The following is a 20186-nucleotide window of genomic DNA, read 5'->3' as shown; positions in this document are numbered from 1 at the left end:
ATGATATAATGTGTTAAATATTTCACGTTAAGCATGTAAACGAGAAAAAGTATAAAAAAGATTTGAAAATATGTTTAAAGTTTGTCGGAAATCGCTAAGTGCTCTGTTGCTCAAATACTGAATGGATGTAGTCCTGGTATATGCGCGCCATAAAAACATTATGCAGTTTCTAACTTTAACATTTGCCCTACTGTATTAAACTGTCTTATTGACGTAAGGATTATTCCTCTATTATTGAGCGTTTTATAGATATTTATATTCGGTCAATAATTATATGAAAATCTTAAAATACCAAAAAATAAATTCCCCTGGAACCCGAATCGATACGGACTTGCAACTGCGAACTTGCACCGTACACCCGATTAATCGCCTAGTAAATTATATTATGTGTGTGAGTGATGTTTGAATTACCTGAAACATTTTTCCATTGTTGCCCGTTTTATCTTCTGTTAAGTCTAACGCCGTAACATGTCTGCAGCCTATTTCTTGCCTATATGTTTAGCTCTTTGCCTAGGGCCTGAAGATTGGTAATGAACTACATCGACAGAAAAAGTGGATGTTTATTTCCCGTTTCCAGCAAGTAATACATAAATAATGCAGTGAGGATTCAAATATGACACACAGCGTCTTTTTAATGCAACAGATAGCAGTTTCCTTTAAAATTCTGTGTCTTTGGATTATCCATTTTTTCGGGCATCCGTGCAGTATCGGGCCCTTATTAACTCCAATAATGTTCATTAATGTGACAAGAGTCTCACGTCTGTCAGAGAAAAACACGAGATATTTCATGTATCTTTCGAAAATAGTGGAGGTGTCCGTTTAGTCATATCGATCATAGATTGAGAATTCCAGTGCGTTTCGTTAGACAACCAAGTAATATATTTTTAATGTTTAGACAGTTACATAAAGCAAATAGCGAAGCTGGAATGGTTGCGGAGCTAAAAATATGCCTTAGAGTAGAAATTAGCGCACACACTCTCCCATTACGAGATATGCAACCGCTCCCACCGAACACTCCTTGAACCTGTATGCACAGCGCCTCTAATCTTTCTCTGGCCCTTGACCAGCAAGAAAGCTCATGTTACATGGGATCTGACTATTATCTATGCCATCTGAGACGATGAAAACTTACGTCAGGCTTCAGCAAAGCGTGAGTACGTGAAAACGCAAAATAAATAAGGAAAAAATTCTAACCGTGAAAGAGCTATTTTCTCTCTTACAGCCTTCATAGATTATATATCCGACGAATCCTTTAAACACTACATATTGCGACATGTGCTGATTCTACACAATGAGGCATAACTTCACTTTTGTCTCCTGTTTGGTGCAGTTTGACCTTCACAACTGTGTGGTATAAGTAATGCGGGAACCCATAATATACCAGAAACCAAGAAATGGAAACTTAAATTCTCAGCAAATCGTAGTAGAAAAAGAATGAGTCTTATTCTGTGGGATTACTCGCCTATATTCCCTGCCTACTGAGATATTTAAGCAGCTGTTTTTGATCTCACCGTTCGACAGCAGTAAGAAATGAATATTGACGTAATGACGCACGTTAATGTCCACGGTTAATCGTTATGTAAAATTACTTGGCAAATATACTGAACGTGGAGATAAAATCTGCCGGCACAACACATTTTTGCGAATGTTGCTAAGTAAATGTCTAATTAGACTGAAACTTGCCATTGCTGGAAAACGTCCGCCTTACATTTAACACATTTTAGAGTTTTTTTCCAAAACGTTGCTCTGCACACATTAACTAGTTTTCTCCACATATTCCTCAGTAAAGCCCTCGGAAAAGTTGTAATTGATTAAAAATTTCACAAACAACCCAAAAAAAGGTGCGTTGTTATGAAATACAATGTTTTTCTCGTCACGTAGCGTCACTCGGCGACGACTTTGCTTTCACCTGTCCAACCGTTTATGGAGTATTAAATGTATCGAGACACACCAGACGTACGGGACCTGTTGGGACGATTCGCGCGTCTCATGTCCTACTTTAGGATTGGCGTGGTTCGCACAGTAAGGCTGTGTTTGCGCTGGCTGTTGATCGAATGGTGATCGTACCGGAAACCGGAAACGACCCGGGCAGATGCGCCAGATAGACACCTCGGCTTCCCATGGAAACAAAAGGCCACGCACGCGCAGGGGGGCGTTGACTTACGAATCCATACAGTAACATGTCTCCGTACTAAGCGTAGCGTGAGGCTATGCACGTCTCGATTAACACCTTGAACCTCCGCAGAAAGTAAAGAAACCCCTACCACAACAAAGGTCAAAATTTAATAATGATTGTGCTGTTGCTCACGCTGCTAAATACTGCATTTTCGGCAACAACAAAGTTATTCTGTGGCAGGTGTCATCAGAGCACAGTTAATAAAGTCATTTCATGTGATAATAAATAAACTAGGCACTCATCTTTTCACATTTCCCACGCTGGTCTGGTTCTAAAATCATGGCTCAATCGTCGAATCTCTAGGTGGTGGTGATTCCAAGCTCGGATGCAAAGAGGCCTAGGTTTTATTCTGCTGTATTCAAAAGTTTTATAGATGTGCTTCACAAACCATTCTTGAAGATTCACTTTTGCAGCGCAATGGTGATGTAAAAGAAGAAATCAGCACTCCGAATTTAAGTTACACTTCTCTTTCATTACTTTTGCTGCAATATCACGTAACACCCACAACATCACTTCACAATACAAAACATATTTGAAAACATCTTCCTCACTGTTAAAGTTCACGTTTTATAAGCTGACTACAATATGCGTCTTTCCAACATGACGTCCAAGACTTGACTTTACAGTATCTAACTACTAACTTACGCGCCAAAAAATCAGAGTTACAAGTACGTCAAATATCATAGTGACAAAAGAAAGAGTACACACAAGAATAATATCATTGCAATATAAACATATGGATGAATCAAAGTACTTCTACATTAATGAAATCAAATCTGAATGTTGTCTCAGAAATATATCAACAACTTTACAGAAACACAGTAGAATATTAATGGTATCGAGAGGTTCAGGTGAGGTGCTGTAATGGTTACGTAATTCAAGCACCATTACACATGTACAGTAGAGTAATAGGCATTCATATAGACTTACGAAATAAACAAAAATTACAGTAGAAGACCGAAATACCAACGGAATCAGAAGTCAGAACCTGAAGAGGTTCTTGGAGCGTGAAGTACTGTATTGTGAGAGGGATGTACTGGACGTAGCCCAGATAAGGCCTAAGTGCACAAAAACGGTCATAATATTGTTGTTATTCATTCTCAGACCCTTCAGAACATAGCTGTGCACCAAACAGTTAATCCATTGATCGTTAATTATCGAAATTAACGTTTCGAGTAACGGATTATCTTTTACGTTAAATTTAGAACATTTTAACGGGCTCTTTAACTTTCGTTAACTTTGAGTCCGTTAATTGTTGATTGGGTACCTACAAAAATGAGGCCGCGCCGCCCGCGGAAATCATGTTTTGGCGAATTTGGGTCATGTAGGGTTGTGGCTACGCAGGAATAAGCACGATAGAGGTAAACAATCTAGTGCAAGCGAGGAGACCTGGATGTCAGCTGTTGGTTGGTTGTTTGTTTACTAACTTCCCATTAAGTACTACTTTTTGTTAGTGGGTTGACTGTGGATATTAAATTCTAGAATGAGCTTCCAGTTCTAACGACGATCTACAAAGGAGCCTTGTAGTAAGAATTGTAGGAAATAAAGCCCAGAGTCTAGATAGAATGTGGCTGGGCGTGAAATCAAAAGATTCAATCAACAATGCGGTATTTCGTGGGGAGCAGGTTTCAGTAATTTTATTTATTCAATATGGTGATGCTCCCATACCGTCAAGTGCTGCAGTCAAACGATTTTTTCTGTGGGCAAAGACATTTTGTCTCCTAATCGAGCCTCGCTCTCGGATGGAAACTTTTAACATATTGATGCTCATGGAGGAAAACATGCCAGAAGGCTGATACCGTTCTTAACAAGCGACTATCAATCAAATTGCGTGCGTATGGAGTATCGCCTCAGGTGTGTGACTGGATTGATTTCCTCTCAGAGAGGTCGCAGTTTGTAGTGATAGATGATAAATCATCGAGCAGAACAGAAGTGATATCTGGCGCTCCGCAAGGTAGTGTCATAGGCCCTCTGCTGTTCCTCATTTACATAAATGATCTAGGTGATAATATGAGCAGCCCCCTTGGATTGTTTGCAGATGACGCTGTAATTAGTGCGTGCGTGCGTAAAATCATCAGACGATCAATTCCAATTACAAAATAGTCTATATAGAATTTCTGCAGGATGCGAAAAGTGGCAATCGGCACTAAACAAAGAAATGTGCGAGGTCATCCACATCGGTATTAAAAGGAATCCGATAAGTTCTGGGTATACGAAAATCGCTCAAATCTAAGGGCTGTCAATTCGACTAAATACCTAGGAATCACAATTACGAGCAACTTAAATTGGAAAGAGCACTTAGATAATATTGAGGGGAAGGCGAAAGAGAGACTGCGCTTTGTTGGCAGAACACTTAGAAGATGCGACAAACCCACTAGAGACACTTGTCCGTCCTCTGTTGGAATATTGCTGCGCGGTGTGGGATCCTTACCAGGTAGGATTGACGGAGGACATCGAAAAAGTGCAAAGGAAGGCAGCTCGTTTCGTGTTATCGCGCAATAAGGGTGAGAGTGTCAGTGTTATGATGGTTGGGGTGGCAGTCACTGAAACAAAGGCGGTTGCTTCTCTCTGTGGCGAGATATATTTACGAAATTTCAATTTCTCTTCCGAATGCGAAAATATTTTGTTGACACCCACCTACCACGCGCCATTCGATAGTGGAATGGTAGAGAAGTAGAATGAAAATGGTTCGATGAACCTTCTGCCAGGCACTTGTACATCTACATCTCACTCCGCAAGCCACCCAACGGTGTGTGGCGGAGGGCACTTTACGTGCCACTGTCATTGCCTCCCTTTCCTGTTCCAGTCGCGTATGGTTCGCGGGAAGAACGACTACCGGAAAGCCTCCGCGCGCGCTCGAATCTCTCTAATTTTACATTCGTGATCTCCTCGGGAGATATAAGTTGGGGGAAACAATATATTCGATAGCTCATCCAGAAACGCACCCTCTCGAAACCTGGACAGCGAGCTACACCGCGACGCAGAGCGCGCCTCTCTTGCAGTCTGCCACTTGAGTTTGCTTAACATCTCCGCAGCGCTGTCACGCTTACCAAATAACCCTGTGACGAAACGCGGGGAGAAATGATCATCATCATAATAAAATGAGAGAAATCAGAGCTCGAACGGAAAGATTTAGGTGTTCCCTTTTTCCCACGCACCATTCAAGAGTGGAATGGTAGAGAAGTAGTATGGAAATGGTTCGATGAACCCTCTGCCAGGCAGTTATTCGCAGAGTAACCATGTAGATGTAGATACCATCCGATTCTCCAGTTTTTTAATTCTTTCGTGATTGGCAACTAAATAATTATAATGTTAAGTGATTAAACTGTTTTTTATTTGTCTTCGATGTGCTACCTAAACTTCCCCAAACAAAACGTTTTTGCTTAAGCAACGGTAATACTATAGATTCAGTTGCTTGTTTCACTACACCTACAACGTAAAGTTTGCTATTACGAGGTAACTGTTAACTTCCGATAAAACAACGCCTTAACGATGAACGAAGTTAAATTTTTTAGTAACGGATTAAGAATTAGCGCCGGACGTTGACCTTTTAATTACCGTTTTCCAGTTACGCCCTGGAGTATTTAGAAACTTTGTTCATAAAAATGGGGGATAAGAACGTTTCTTAGCTAGAAAAATGAGGATACGGGACAAAAAAGAGTGAATTCTTGGAGACACCACGTTGACAGCGCAAAATACAGCCTTGATAATGTTATCAAATCGGCTAGGAAGAAGACAGTCCACAGGTTTCTTCAGACACGCCCTTTCCACATGTAGATATTCGATGGTTAGATTCGTTACGGCTGCCAATTTGCAGGGATGATGATTGTTAAGTTTCAGCCGCTACTCCAGATCGAACCACGTGTTTTCTGTGGGGTTAAGACGGGCTGATCTAGCGGGGCTGCGGTAGGGTGCGTGAGTGTCTGTCAGACGCATGCAGCCTTGTCAACAAGGCTGATGTCATCTGCTGTATCCGCAGCACGCTCATTGTGAAGCTGTATAAGAATGGGACACCCATGGTACCGAAAACGTTCTCTGTGACATGAATTATTAGTAGCCCCATCGTACGAAAGACACACCCAAAGCGTCGCAGAACCGCCCGCGGCCGAGAGTACACCACACACTGGGGGTTAAACGCTTCGTCGGACCATATGATCATTTGAAAAGGGGCAAAATCGCGCGTCTTCAGACTACACTACTTGCCTCCAGACAGCTACTGTCAACTTTCTGTGTTGAGTGCCCCATCGAAAACGTGCAGTTTTATGTGCCGTGACGAGTGCTTGGTACCAAACTCCAACTTTACATTCCTTTCAGTTCCTTGCGCGATGTTCTCTGCGAATCAGATGGACACGGACCGGCATTCACTGACAACGGCAGTTCTTGTTGAATCTGAAACATAGTGCCACTGACAAGGCATGGCCCTCGTGTCTGATTTCTGTCGCTTAGTATCTTTTGTTACGCCGTGTTACATGGCAGGCGTATGATTGTGTATTTCTTTTAGACAAGTTCTACCCTACCATTCTATCACATCTCCTACATAAAAACGACTTGCACATAACACACCACTCTCATGAACGCAGCATGTCATTCTCAATGGGGAGAAGCCTTCCGATGTAAGAGTGATTTCAGGTGTGCCGCAGGGGAGTGTCGTAGGACCGTTGCTGTTCCCAATATATATAAATGACCTTGTGGGAAGTTCACTGAGGCTTTTTGCGGATTATGCTGTAGTATATCGAGAGGTTGTAAAAATGGAAAATTGTACTGAAATGCAGGAGGATCTGCAACGAATTGACGCATGGTGCAGGGAATGGCAATTGACTCTGTAGACAAATTTAATGTGCTGCGAATACATAGAAAGAAAGATCCCATATCATTTAGCTACAATATAGCAGGTCAGCAACTGGAAGCAGTTAATTCCATAAATTATCTGGAAGTAGGCATTAAGAGTGATTTCAAAAGGAATGACCTTATAAAATTAATCGTCGGTAAAACAGATGCTAGGCTGTGATTCATTGGAAGAATCCTAAGGAAATGCAATCCTAAAACAAAGGAAGTAGGTTACAGTACACTTGTTCGCCCTTTGCTTGAATCTGCTCACAAGTGTGGGATCTGTACCAGATAGGGTTGATAGAAGAGAGAGAGAAGATCCAGAGCAGCGCGCTTCGTTATAGGATCATTTAGTAATCGCGAAAGCGTTACGGAGATGATAGATAAACTCCAGTGGAAGACTCTGCAAGAGAGACACTCACTTTCGTTGAAGTTTCGAGAACATACCTTCACCGAGGGGTCAGGCAGTATATTGCTCCCTCCTGCGCATATCTCGCGGAGAGACCATGAGGATAAATTCAGAGAGATTAGAGCCCACACGGAGGCATACCGACAATCTTTTTTTTCCACGAACAGTACGAGACTGGAATAGAAGGGAGAACAGATAGAGGTGCTCAAGGTACCCTCTGCCACACACCGTCAAATAGCTTGCGGAGTACGGATGTAAAGGTACATAACTTAGGCCGATATTACACTATCAAATTCCTTTGACAATATCTTTTTCAAAGAAATTTGATGGTGTCATAAAGAATTTTGTCAAATGTCGTCAAATAATAGATCAACTCTAGATCCTCGCTGTAGATTTGATCAAGGAAGTCGCTTGTCTTCTGGTCACTTCAGTGTGGCATGTTACCACGTGGAGCGCTAGCATCGCTGTAGCGTTCTGTCGTTTGTCGTGTTTATAAAAAACATTGTCGGTAAATACAATTGGTGTGTACCGACAAATACAAAATTAATAGAGATGTATGAAGCTGATAAGGTACTTTACGACGTGAGGCACCCGGAATACAAAAATGGATTAAGAATATTGGAGACCTAACATAACCTAACCGGTCTCTCCTGCAGCAAGGAAACGGAGTGTTGCAGTGAGCCTGACTTACGCAGGTATAGCAGTTCTTAAGCGAGTATTGTGCTTTGTGATACGAGGATACACTTCACTGAGCACACATATGCTCACCCATTCTTAAGTAATTCATGTACGACTTGACGTCCTCCACTATAAGCACATGTAACAAGTTTTGTTGAACGCTTTTATCGTGTCGTCTTAAAACACACGGCTTTATCCAGGTACGTTTCTTTTTTTCCCCGCTTCTCTTCCGCATGTGCACACAGTGCAACCGTGGTACATGCAACTGCTGCGGTTAATAGCAAGTTGTTGTTATCAGCCATCTTGAACTTTGACGAAAAATATGATGACAGTGTAATACCCCTTTTTAGCACCACGTCAAAGATCTTTGTCAAATATATCTGACGAATATTTGATCACATCTTTGACAAAGAAATTTGATAGTGTAATACCGGCCATAGGTCAGTGGTGCAGCGTCATGTGATTGCGTTGTAGCTATTCGGCACTATATACAGCGCTCCACAGTAACCAATGTGTTCTTTTAGTGCGTGAATAATGTTTTCCCCTGTGAGCTTCTAATGTTTCGTGTGTTCCTCAAAGTTTGTCGGCGACGTATAGTGACGATTCGCTGTGGTGACCTTATTTGAAGGCGGTGTACGTAGTGGAGTTTCCAGTACCATACCCGCATTTGCCTGCTGGCTGTTCTGTTTCGTCGGGTGTGATCATTCGCCGCCTTTCTGCCCAGTTCCGCATGGCGCCCGCTTTCTCACTCGCTGCCCGCTTTGTTTCTTAACTGCCCAGTTCTCTCTGTCTACTGTCAACTTGCCTTGCCTTGCCTTGCCTGCCATAACACGCTTCGGTGCATTAACCTCCAACAACAGAAACGTGTGTGCAGCTCCTGCTTCAGACAGAAAGGAGGTTGCAACACTGCATTAATGTCGGAATGAGCGCGGAAATTTGCCTAAACCCGCACTTCTACTGAAATTACTGAATTCGAATTAAGATATTATCTTATTAGAGTGACTTCAAGAAACGGTCAAAAATCGCCCTTACGTCACTTCCTATCCGGAATCCCTTTATCGCCTCTGGAACAACTGGCATTAGAAAAGCTTGCACTGGTATTTCCAGCTAGATGGAGAAATTGCTCAGTCAGCTCATGCAAACGTAATAACAGTTCATTGGCAGTTTGATGAGGGTCAGACGATAAAATTTCCTTGCATCCAAGCCTCCTGATCTGTCTCCCTGTGATTTTTGCCTGTGGCACAAGTTGTAATTAGCTGTATCAAACTGGAAGACACACACCATTTTGTTTATAACGCCGTTGCTGAAATCTCCCAAGCAGAACTGCTACGATTGCCATAATTTGATGAATCTGCATAGAATTGTAATATGTACGGCAGCCATTTTTAGCACTTTGTGAAAAAAAGTAGTTGTATTCATTGACCAAGGTAACTTATTTCTTCTCAGACTTCTTCAGTTGGTTGGTTTAACCCTGCAGTGGGTGCGTGCTGTATCGTTACAGGGTTACGCGCATGGGAAACTCCTGTCCCCTATTTGTGTTTCTTAGTTACTCATTGAAATGATTATCAGATGTCCTGTAGTTGATATTTCTATGTATGTATATGTATACGTATATGTATAGAGATGGAAATAAAAAACAAATTTCCAAAGAAGGTCAATAATTTATTTCAGGTACAATTAACACATACGGTATGCAAATGAGGCCAACACCTCAACCGTTTACAATTATGATACCATTTTCTAGTTGACTTTCTTTCTGCCTTCCACACTCTTAGCAGCGTCCTTTGGAACCTTCTCTGGGATTGTCTCGTGGTGTAACTGTAGAATTTATGCACAACAGAACATGTGCTTCGTGACACGTCATTATTTGAATTAGTTGATCAAGTAAATCGACTCCATTCTTTGTCATATTGTAAAAAGTTACAATTTCTGGCTTCAGTAAATCTCTTGATCTTTATCAATGGTATCATCGTGATGTAATGAAGTTATCAAGAGAACAGCTTGATTACCTTTATGGCAGTATGAAACTAGCGTACAGTTCTCTTGGAAGCCAAACAGAGACGAGTGTCGAGTTCTTTGCTTATTAGGTGAAAACTCCATCTCCTTGGGGATTTCCTTCGTGTTTTTCCAGTGCGTTCCAATGTATGTCAGTCCCTTGTCTTCTTGTAGCTTGCTAACTGATGGTGTACCGCTGAACCAGTTGTCATCAGTAATGTTACGGCGAGTCCTCTAGAGTTATCCCAGAGCATGCTAGTGTTCTTTTCTAGAACTTCTTAGGGTTGCTGTTAGGTAGAGTATGCCGAAAAGTGCTCTTATTTCAGTCTCACCGGTGAGTCTAGCATCTATCTGTCTCTGAAATTTCTTACATAAATATTTGTACAGTTAATTATAATTTTGTAAACTCTGCTGTCTAAGAAAAGATCTAATAACTTATTTTCAGAACGCATTGCTGATACTTGCGTCTTGGGGCCAGGTAGATGAGTTCGAGGACTTAGACCATTTTGTTTTAATGTCCTCCCCAAGATAATAGGAAATATTAGACTAACCGTTCTTATTATCGTTTTCGTCTGCATATTGTTCATTTTCAGTATCATGATAGCTTTCCATTGCATCTTCTTCGAGCCACATCATCCACACCTCAGGGTAGGAAGACACATTCACTCTTTTTTCCTGCGGATCTGACATCACTAGAATAAAGACATGGTAATGAGTATCAGTTTCTGTAAATTGTAGTACATGTCGAACACTGCATAAACAATCACTTTAGTTAACATAGTTATTTTATTCAGATTAATAAAAATTTTAAATGTTGTACTTACAACGAAATTAGTATGACAATTGTAAAAAGAAAAACCTACCTTAAGAAATTGTTATGTATATAGGCGCTTGGCGGACAGTTGTACCCCCAACTCACTTCTACGTCCTGCTGCTGTCTGTTTAGCTGTCCAACTGACGTTAGCTGTAAACGGATCTTCAACTATGCACCCATATGAAAGGTACTGTTCGTGGGAAGGCTGCAACTTCGAACGTAACGGAAATAATCACAATGTGAAACCGCTGGGTGACAGGGGAACCCCACGCTCCCACTCCACGGTTAGAAACTGCAGAGGGAGGTCAAGGCTTGGCGTCAAGAAGCTGAATCAAATGAATGCAGCTTGCAGTAGTTAAGGAGATATGATGAGGCTACCTTGAAGATATGCTTCAAAGCAGTCTTCAAAGACGACGACGACCACGCATGCTGCATTGCACAGAAATAATACTGTCACTTCAACATATCAGCAGATATTTTATTGGTAGGTTGATAAAAAGATTGCAGGAAGTTTACAAAGAGGCTGTTTCTACAACGTTGTGGGAAAGTTTCAGTAAGGTTCTTTAGAGCTTACAAATAGTCGCAGGAGAAAAGTTGTAAGAGTGCAAAGAAGGGGAAAATCAATGGTCATAAATTACCTTAGCTTATATTATCGTGGTGGTGTATTGTTGGATAATATAAAACTGCAATGAAAAAAAAGCCGTTTTTTGCGTTACTTTCATTTGTTCACTTTATACGTATATATAGCTTTGCTTTGTCTGTTATATGGCACTTCTGTATTGCTTTGTTTTGTTTCTCGCGTCACGCATTCTTTCTTTACGCGCCTGCTATTATTAGTTCTTTCCTGCAGGTGTCCGAGCTAAGCGTTCTTACACCCAAGTACACTTTGTATGTTTAACAGCATAAATATAAGGACAAACAAATATTTACCGTGTAGACATAAAAAACACACACAAATGACAAATTATAGATGATTTCAGAAAACAGGTTCAACAAATTGTTATAATATGGCTCGTTCATAGTTACTTTAAAACAATACAAGGCTTGCAAGAACTGTTAATGCTTCGTTTTTTTTGACAACATGCGACTTTATCATGAAAAAAATGTTTCTTGCGATGTTTTATGACTTGCAAACTTACATGAATCTATGGTTAAAGATATAGTAGTGTTCGTCAGCCTTTCTTGTACGTAATAACGTTTCCAACTTCGGACGTTTATGCTTGTGTCGGTCGTATAGGTAATATGTGGATATTGACATTTGTCTGTTGGCCGAAATATGTCTCTTGTCGTCTGTTTCTCGTTTTATTTCGTATGCAGCATGTTTTGTCACATTTTGTCGTTTCGATTAGTTAAGTTTTTTGCTACTTTATCATGTTTAGTTACGTTGTCTCCAGCACGCCTTGTTTTGTTTTGTTCCGAGCACGTATCGTTTCGGGTGGCGTGTGTTTTGTCTGCATTCGGGTGCGTGTTTTTCATATGGAATGGCTCCCGTTTAAGCTGTTAAAGTCGGGAGCTCAATGAAATGGAGTGTAGATGCATGATACGGTTCAGTGATCGGTGTTCTCTATTGCTCTCGGTCTTGTGATTTGCGAAGCATAGCATAGTTGCAGTGTCTGTGGAGCGAATGTTTGTTGCGCGGCTAGTATAGTACCTCGCCGGCCGGCCGCCAGAGGCGCTGGCTCCGCGGCGCGGCGGCGCGCGTCTTCTGTCTCCGGCGCGCGCTGGCCAGTCTCGTTGTGGCAGTGTCCGCGAGTGCTTCATCCCGTCCGCTCTGGCAGGCCATGTTCCCGACGTCGCCGGCGCGCACGAGACGGTCCAGAGCGAGCGAAAGCAGCCAGCATGGATGACCCGCACAATGGCGTCGTGCTCATCAAATGTGAGTGTGCGTTGTGCGTGCTCTCTCCTTGCGGGAACCGAGTGTACAGTCCAGTTAGCAGTGCGAGGGGATCGGCGCAGAAAGCTATGAGGATGTCGGCGTGGAGATGGGCTGTGAGGGTCGCCGAGTGAAGGGGGAAAAAAAAGTACAGCAGGCGCGCCTTCAGAAACTCTCAGCAAAGGCATTGCTCGAGAGCGGGGGCGGACGGCTTTGCCAACCTGTTGGTGCTGCGGCGTTGTGTGGTGAGAGCATGACGCTCAGACCTGTATTAGTAGGCTACTTGTTGAGGTCTGGCTAGACGCCTTCTTCTGTCCTTCCTGTTATAAGAACAAATACAAGCTAGTGTTCTTCCTAAGCGATACACTTTCGTTGGAAATCCTTCCGTAGAAATGTGCATCATCAATTGAAACTAAAAGTTTTTGCCAATAACAGTTTACTTCCACCATCCGTTTAAGAAGATTAGATCATCATCAGGTAGATCTGTGTTATTAAATAGACGTGTATTAATTTTATGTACGACTTTTTGATAGCCTTTGGCGCTGTTTCCAATGACATGAATGATCTTTAGGGTGGCAGTTTAACTCTTCGAAATGCGTAATGGAAATTAAAACTAAATTGTGGGTAGTTACAAGTGTCAGTTCAGTTTCGTGATATTCACTGTAAAACCTAACCATGTAGCTCATGTCAACCCGGAGCTTAGTGTTTGAAACAATGGAAACGCATTGTTGTGAAAGGAGTAGTCTGTCACATCGTGGGATGAAGACTAAGTAGTTAATTAAAATGCAGTTAATAATTTCTTCGAATGTGTATCGGAACGTAGCCAATTAGTTCTCAGCGTTTGCAGTTGTACCGAGGTCTCTGGGTGTACTCTGAGCAGTATCATATGTCCTTTTCGCCGCATTTCTAGCGATCTGTTACTTATGCCTCTAATTGATGTCACCGTAATAGCTGATTTGGTTCCCAGGTGACTTATCTTTGAAGCATTATCATTTGCCACTAGAATCAGTGTTGTCAGGGCTTTATCCTTGCCCAAGATTTTATCAGACACACACTGTGTACTGCGTTACGTTCGGTGACGCCTGAAAAAAAAAAAGGTCTTTCTTTGGGAAATTCTCAACTGCGGTGTTTCTACGTTTCATTTGCCTGATTGCATGGTGTAAATAATCGTATTTAATGCTGACAATTCGTACTTGTCAGGTATTCGTAATTCAGCTCTTTCAATCTGGGGATAAACATTCGTTTTGCCCAGTTATTCACTATTGTAATTTATCTTCTGTATGAGTTCCACGTTTGTACTCTTTCTCCTCCCTCCCTACTGCCTTCCACGCTATTCCGTGCACTGCGATGATGAGGCAGAAGAGGAAAAAATCCATTTTTTTTCCTTCACGCTACGAAGTGCAGCAATTCGACTTCGCATTTGTTGTGTAAACTGGACTCCAGTCTTCTTTTAATACTCACTAATCTTTTCTTCAAATTTCCTCAATTAAACAATTCATTGCTTGTGTTGTGACGGCAGTAAATGAAACCATATGTGTATTGTTGTCTGCTGTTTTGTGCGTAACAATCAGTATTGTACTTTCTTCACGTATTGACTAATTTTTTAGGACGTACTGTTTGTATGGCCGTTTACAGTGCAGTTTTATGACATATTCGCTCTGTGTATAGGTTTACTTCCTCTAGTAGTTTCCAGTGTATTGAGGGTTAAGATTTCGAAGTGTCACACCCCCCCCCCCCCCCGCCCCATTTACATCTTTCACTCGAAACTAACACCTTTTCCCGATTTCTAGAATAGTTACGTTGTAGGCAGCCTGGTGCGAGTCGAAGTACGGTCGGTTTCTGTTCCTGTTGTATTTTTGAAGCTTTTATATGATGTGCAGGGTGATTCTGTGATGATGTTACAAACTTTCAGGAAAGGTGGAGAAGGCTTAATGTATCAATTTGAGCCAAGGGACCCTGGTCCGGTAACGACTCAATCGGAAGTTACAAACGAAAATAATTCAGATAACCTCCGACGGTGAACCCCTTCTGGCGTAAGCTCTTTGCTTTCCATATTTTGGAAGGAAGTAGTATGGACCTAAGCAGGAACAAAAGTTCTAGTAAAACATGGGTTTTAAAATGAATGCATTAAAATCCATGAGCACTTGTTCGTCTTCGTTACTGTGAAACACCTTTCTTCTACTGAATAATAGCTCGTAGTTGTGAAAGCATGCATTTCAGAGCCCACATTTAATAGGAAATTGTTTTTTGTATTGATCCTCCCAAAACATGGGAAGCAAAGACCTTGCCGTAAAAGGGGTCCTGTCAGAGGTATCGAAACGATTTTCGCTTATTAGCTTCCGAACCGATGATTTCCATACGCATTTACCTTTCTCCATCATCCCTGAAAGTCTGTGACATAGTCAACGCAATCAATATGTATCAAAGTTGCTCTCAGAGGTTTGCCTATTGTCTGCTGCTGTTTTTTCTGAATTTACCCTAATCGTTTTGTTTCATAGCAAAAATGCGTTAAATATACCCCGAACGTAGACATTAGGCTACGCTACAGATAAATTTCTTAATACAACCTTTATTTTACATTGACATTCATTGCATCCACGTCCTCGCAACCAGAATGTTATATTGATATCCATCCTAGACCTGTGGCTTAGCGATAGATCAGCCTGTGTCACAGTAACCAAGATACCTGGGGGGAGGGGGCGGAGAGGCACTGGTTTAAGAAGTAAACTGTACCGGTTTAACAGATACATTTTAAAAGATTGGAGTGATTGGTTTCCGGCGCTGTATAAGCCATTTTCCTGAGACGCCCGCAGACTATTGTTGCCGTTTGAAGTCGGTACAGTCCGTTCCTGTCGCGCCGGATTGCAGAAGCGGCAGCGCGGTGTGTCGTTACGTAACCAGACTTCCACATTAAGCAGCAGAGGGGAGACTGGGTGAAGGCCGGCGGCCGGAAGAGAAATAATGCGTCGAGGGCGGCGTACAGCGGCCGCCACAAGCCGCTACACCACCACCTGGCGCTCCCACGCAGCTCTGCCGCCCACGCCGCCCTCCTCTCGGGGAAGCGGGCGAGATTGTCGCCGCTGTATTATGAGGCCGCATTTTGTTTTTGCCAGAGTTCCCGCGACTCTCTTACGTGTGACAGTTTCGCTACGCTAAGCTTCTTCTGTTGGTGTAGACCGCTTCTAGAAGCAGCTTTTCTTATTGTTATTTCCGTTGCGTAACTATGATAGCGCGAAGTGTTCCCTTGACCCCACAATGGGAAAAAGGGGGGGAGGGGACTTCGTGAGCGCTTGTGCGTCGCCTTCAGCGTAGTAGAGCTGTTCTAAGACGCTGGAATTCCCTTCAGTAGGACCGAATCAGACCTCCATCTCATCAGATTTATAATTTTTTGTCTTTTCGATAATCGCAAAAGGCGAACGTCGTAAGTTTAATATTATAAGGCGTTAAAGCCCCGATATTCATTTATAAACACTCAGTATAATGATGAGTAAGTCGCTCGTTGTGACAAAATGGGAATGCGGAGGTAATGTTAGGTAATTAGTGGGACGACCTGGAGTTATAATGTCGGTATGAGCCCAAAATAACAGCAGACGACACTTTTTCAGTGAAATTTCATAACTACAATCTGAGTACACACGTAGGCCTATTTATAAACACATTTCTGTTAGTTTAATTATTTCAGCTAAGTCCACCTAGATTTTAAATGGAAAATTAATTTTTTCGTACATCTAATTGTGTTAGTGAAAAATATTTCATTAGCAAATATCGTACCATACGAGAGGGCATGCTATCTAGTCTCGTATTGTATCACCACCCACCTCTCGACATTCTCCAGTGATTTCAATAGGACAAGACTGAGGACACCCAGGAAATTTTTATGTATTTATTGGGTTTGGTTGTATATAGCGTACAACGTGCAATTTTGGCAATAGTAGGAGTAAAATATAATATTTTTTTCTGAAATGAAATGCTAGTAATCTTCCTATGAATATACAGTAGATTCTATAAATGTACAGATCCAACAGTATGTACATATGACACTATTGACAGTATTGTAAGTGCACATAACATTCTCACAGAAACTCTAAGATGGTATTGTCAGTTAAACTAACTAAACCAAAAAATATATTTTGCGGTAGTCTTCTGGAGAAGGGTAATTGCCTAACAAAACAGTTTTGCCCAGTACAAATGTGTACAAGATCTGTACCTTCGTGATATGGATTGTCGGTTACTGATCGTCGGTCAGTTACTGATCGACGGACCGACATGAGCCGCAGGGACACATCATAGCTGTTTTACAAGATGAATTTCAAAGTGTGAATGGGAAGTACACTAAAGCGTCAAAGAACCTAGTATAGGCATGCGTATTCAAATACAGAGGTATGTAAAAAGGCTGAAACAGCGCTGACAAGTGTCTGGCGCAGCTGTTAGATCTGTTACTGCTGCTACAGTGGCAGATTATTAAGATTTGAGTTAAGTTGGTACATGATCTTATAGTCGGTGCAGTAGCGATGGGAAACAGCGTCATGACTGCACGAGAAAGCTTTACGCCTCGCCTGCCCCCATCAACATTGAACTTTTTATGACTGGAAACGAAGTCGTGTGATCGGAGGATTCTCGTTTCAAATTGTATCGAGCCGAGGGTCGTGTACTGGTGTGGAAGACAACCTCATGAATCTTTGAACCCTGCGTGCCAGCAGGGGACTGCTAAAGCCGGTGGAGGCACTGCAATGGTGTGGGGACGTGTGCAGTTGGAGTGATGTGTGACTCCTGGTACATCGTAGATACGACTCTGACAGGTGACACGTACGTAAGCATCCTGTCTGATCAGCTGCATCCTTTAATGTCCATTGTGCATTCCGACGGACTTGGACGATTCCAGCGGGACACTGCGACAACCCACACGTCGAGAATTGGTACAGAGGGGCTCCAGGAACATTCTTTTGAGTTTAAACACTTCCGCTGCCCACCAAATTCCCCAGATATGAACATTATTGAGCATGTCTCGGATACCTTGCAACGTACTGTTCAGAAGAGTTCTCCGCCCCCCCCCCCCCCCCTCGCACTCTTAGCGGATTTGTGGACAGCCCTGCAGGATTCATGGTGGTCAGTTCTCTCCAAAACTACTCCAGACAATAGGCGACTCCATGCCAAGAGTCTTGCGGCACTTGTGCGTGCTCGCGGAGGCCCTACACGATATTAGGCAGGTGTACCAGTTACCTCGGCTCTTCAGTGTAAAACGAAACTTCCTCGAAGATTAAAACTGTGTGCCAGTGGGAACATTTGCCTTTCGCGTGAAAGTGATATAAGAACTGAGCTGCCTGGGCACGGTTCACGATCCATCCCGTCAGCTTCACTTCTACCAGTACTTCATCTCCATACTGGAAACATGCCCCAGGCTGTGGCTAATCTATCTCTTCGCAGCATCCTTTACCGAGCGAGGTGGCGCAGTGGTTAGCACACTGGACTCGCATTCGGGAGGACGACGGTTCAATCCCGTCTCCAGCCATCCTGATTTAGGTTTTCCGTGATTTCCCTAAATCGTTTCAGGCGAATGCCGGGATGGTTCCTTTGAAAGGGCACGGCCGATTTCCTTCCCAATCCTTCCCTAACCCGAGCTTGCGCTCCGTCTCTAATGACCTCGTTGTCGACGGGACGTTAAACACTAACCACCACCACCGCAGCATCCTTTCTTCCAGGACTGCTAGTTCTGCAAGTTTCACAGGAGATCTCCTGTGAAGTTTAGAAGGTAGATCAGTTACTGGCGGCAGCAAAGCTTTGAGGATGCGTCGTTAGAACACTTAACTGCGAAAGGCAAAGGTCCAGGGTTCTTGTCCCGGCTCGGCACACAGTTTTAATCTGCCAGGAAATGTTATGCCATATTAGCGATGAATTCGTTGTGGAAAGTAGTGGTTATGCTAGAGTAACATGCCTTAGTGAGTGAAAGAACCGAAAGTAAGAGCCGTTAAAACGGTTCACAGCTCGTTGACCGAAGGAGGAATGCGACGCGAGATCACGACACGGGCGGTGGGACCGGGAAATTCGTGACTCGGCTCGCTGACGCTGGCGGAAGTGTCTGCCTGTTGCCCGATAGCTGTGGTGCCCATTCTCTCCCCCCTTCTGTCTTCCTCGTAGGAAAGTTCAGTAGTCTGGCAGTCTGAACGAAAATACTTTCACCAGACACAGTCAGGCTCAATCTGCAGTTGCAGCGAAAACCATTTTGTGGTGAAGAAGTAAGAGTTGTCATCACCGAAGTCTTGCTCGTCCTAATTTCATTCCGTCCGGGACAGCGTTTCACCTGTTGTTTCGATAGGATATTTATTTTGTGTTCCCTGTTCCACAAACTCTTACCTCGATCAGTAATCAGTTTCTCCGCGATACCGACAGAGCGCGCAGTAGATAGGCCGCCGAGCCAGTGGCTCAAATTCCGACAGGAATGTCGTGAGTTGTATTTCCCACGCTACCCCAAACACCAAGCAGCGTCCATGCATTGTTTTGTTCTTTCCAAAATGAGCTAGGGCTTAGCGTCAAATGTCCTCGATATTGGCGGAACATTAATTCTCCCGCCCCCTTGAAAGTATTTCAAAATGTTCAAATGTGTGTGAAATCTTGTGGGAGTTAACTGCTAAGGTCATCAGTCCCTAAGCTTACACACTACTTAACCTAAATTATCCTAAGGACGGACACACACACACACACACACACACACACACACACACACACAGGCGCGCGCGGACACACACACACACACACACACACACACACGCGCGCGCCTGAGGGACCACTCGAACCTCTGCAGTTATTGCATAAGCTCGAAATTTAGCGCCGGCGTCAATGCGAGATGCCTATAACAGTTTCCACAACGAAACGTTCTCTCGAAACCTGGCAGAAAATCCAAAGAGGTTCTGGTCGTATGTGAAGTATGTTACCGCCAAGAAACAATCAGTGCCTTCTTTGCGCGATAGCAATGGAGATACTATCGAAGACAGTGTTACCAAAGCAGAGTTACTACACAGAGTCTTCTGAAATGCCTTCACAAAAGAAGACGAAGTAAATATTCCAGAATTCGAACCAAGAACAGCTGCCAACATGAGTAACGTAGAAGTAAATACCGTCGGAGTAGTGAAGCAACGTAAATCACTTAATAACAGCAAGTTTTCTGGTCCAGACTGTATACCAATTAGGTTCCTTTCGGAGTGTGCTGATGCATTAGCTCCATACTTAACAATCATATACCACCGTTCGCTCGACGAAAGATCCGTACCCAAAGACTGGAAAGTTGCGCAGGTCACACCAATATTCAAGAAAGGTAGTAGGAGTAAGTCACTAAATTACAGGCCATGCAGCACGATTTTAGAACATATATTGTGTTCGAACATCATGAATTACCTCGAAGAAAGCGGTCTATTGACAC

At 42.9% G+C, this 20186-nt stretch overlaps 1 protein-coding gene across 2 annotated transcripts in view; it reads left to right on the top strand.

Annotated features, from left to right (window-relative positions):
- The window catches only part of LOC126355824 (rho guanine nucleotide exchange factor 10), a 483616-nt gene that overhangs the window by 169180 nt on the left and 294250 nt on the right, over window positions 1-20186 (top strand). The window contains exon 1 of one of the 2 annotated variants that reach the window (XM_050006272.1): window positions 12632-12775. The exons of the other annotated variant lie outside the window; for it this stretch is intronic. Coding sequence (XP_049862229.1) covers window positions 12739-12775 — 37 coding nt within the window. The 5' untranslated portion in view covers window positions 12632-12738. Of the gene's footprint in view, window positions 1-12631; window positions 12776-20186 lie in introns of those variants that run through there. 2 annotated transcript variants of the gene reach the window in all.

The sequence above is a fragment of the Schistocerca gregaria genome, chromosome 3 (assembly GCF_023897955.1).
Source record: "Schistocerca gregaria isolate iqSchGreg1 chromosome 3, iqSchGreg1.2, whole genome shotgun sequence".
Lineage (NCBI taxonomy): Eukaryota > Metazoa > Arthropoda > Insecta > Orthoptera > Acrididae > Schistocerca > Schistocerca gregaria.
The sequence above is the reverse complement of the archived record's forward strand: the minus strand, read 5'-3'. Positions and strand labels throughout refer to the sequence as shown.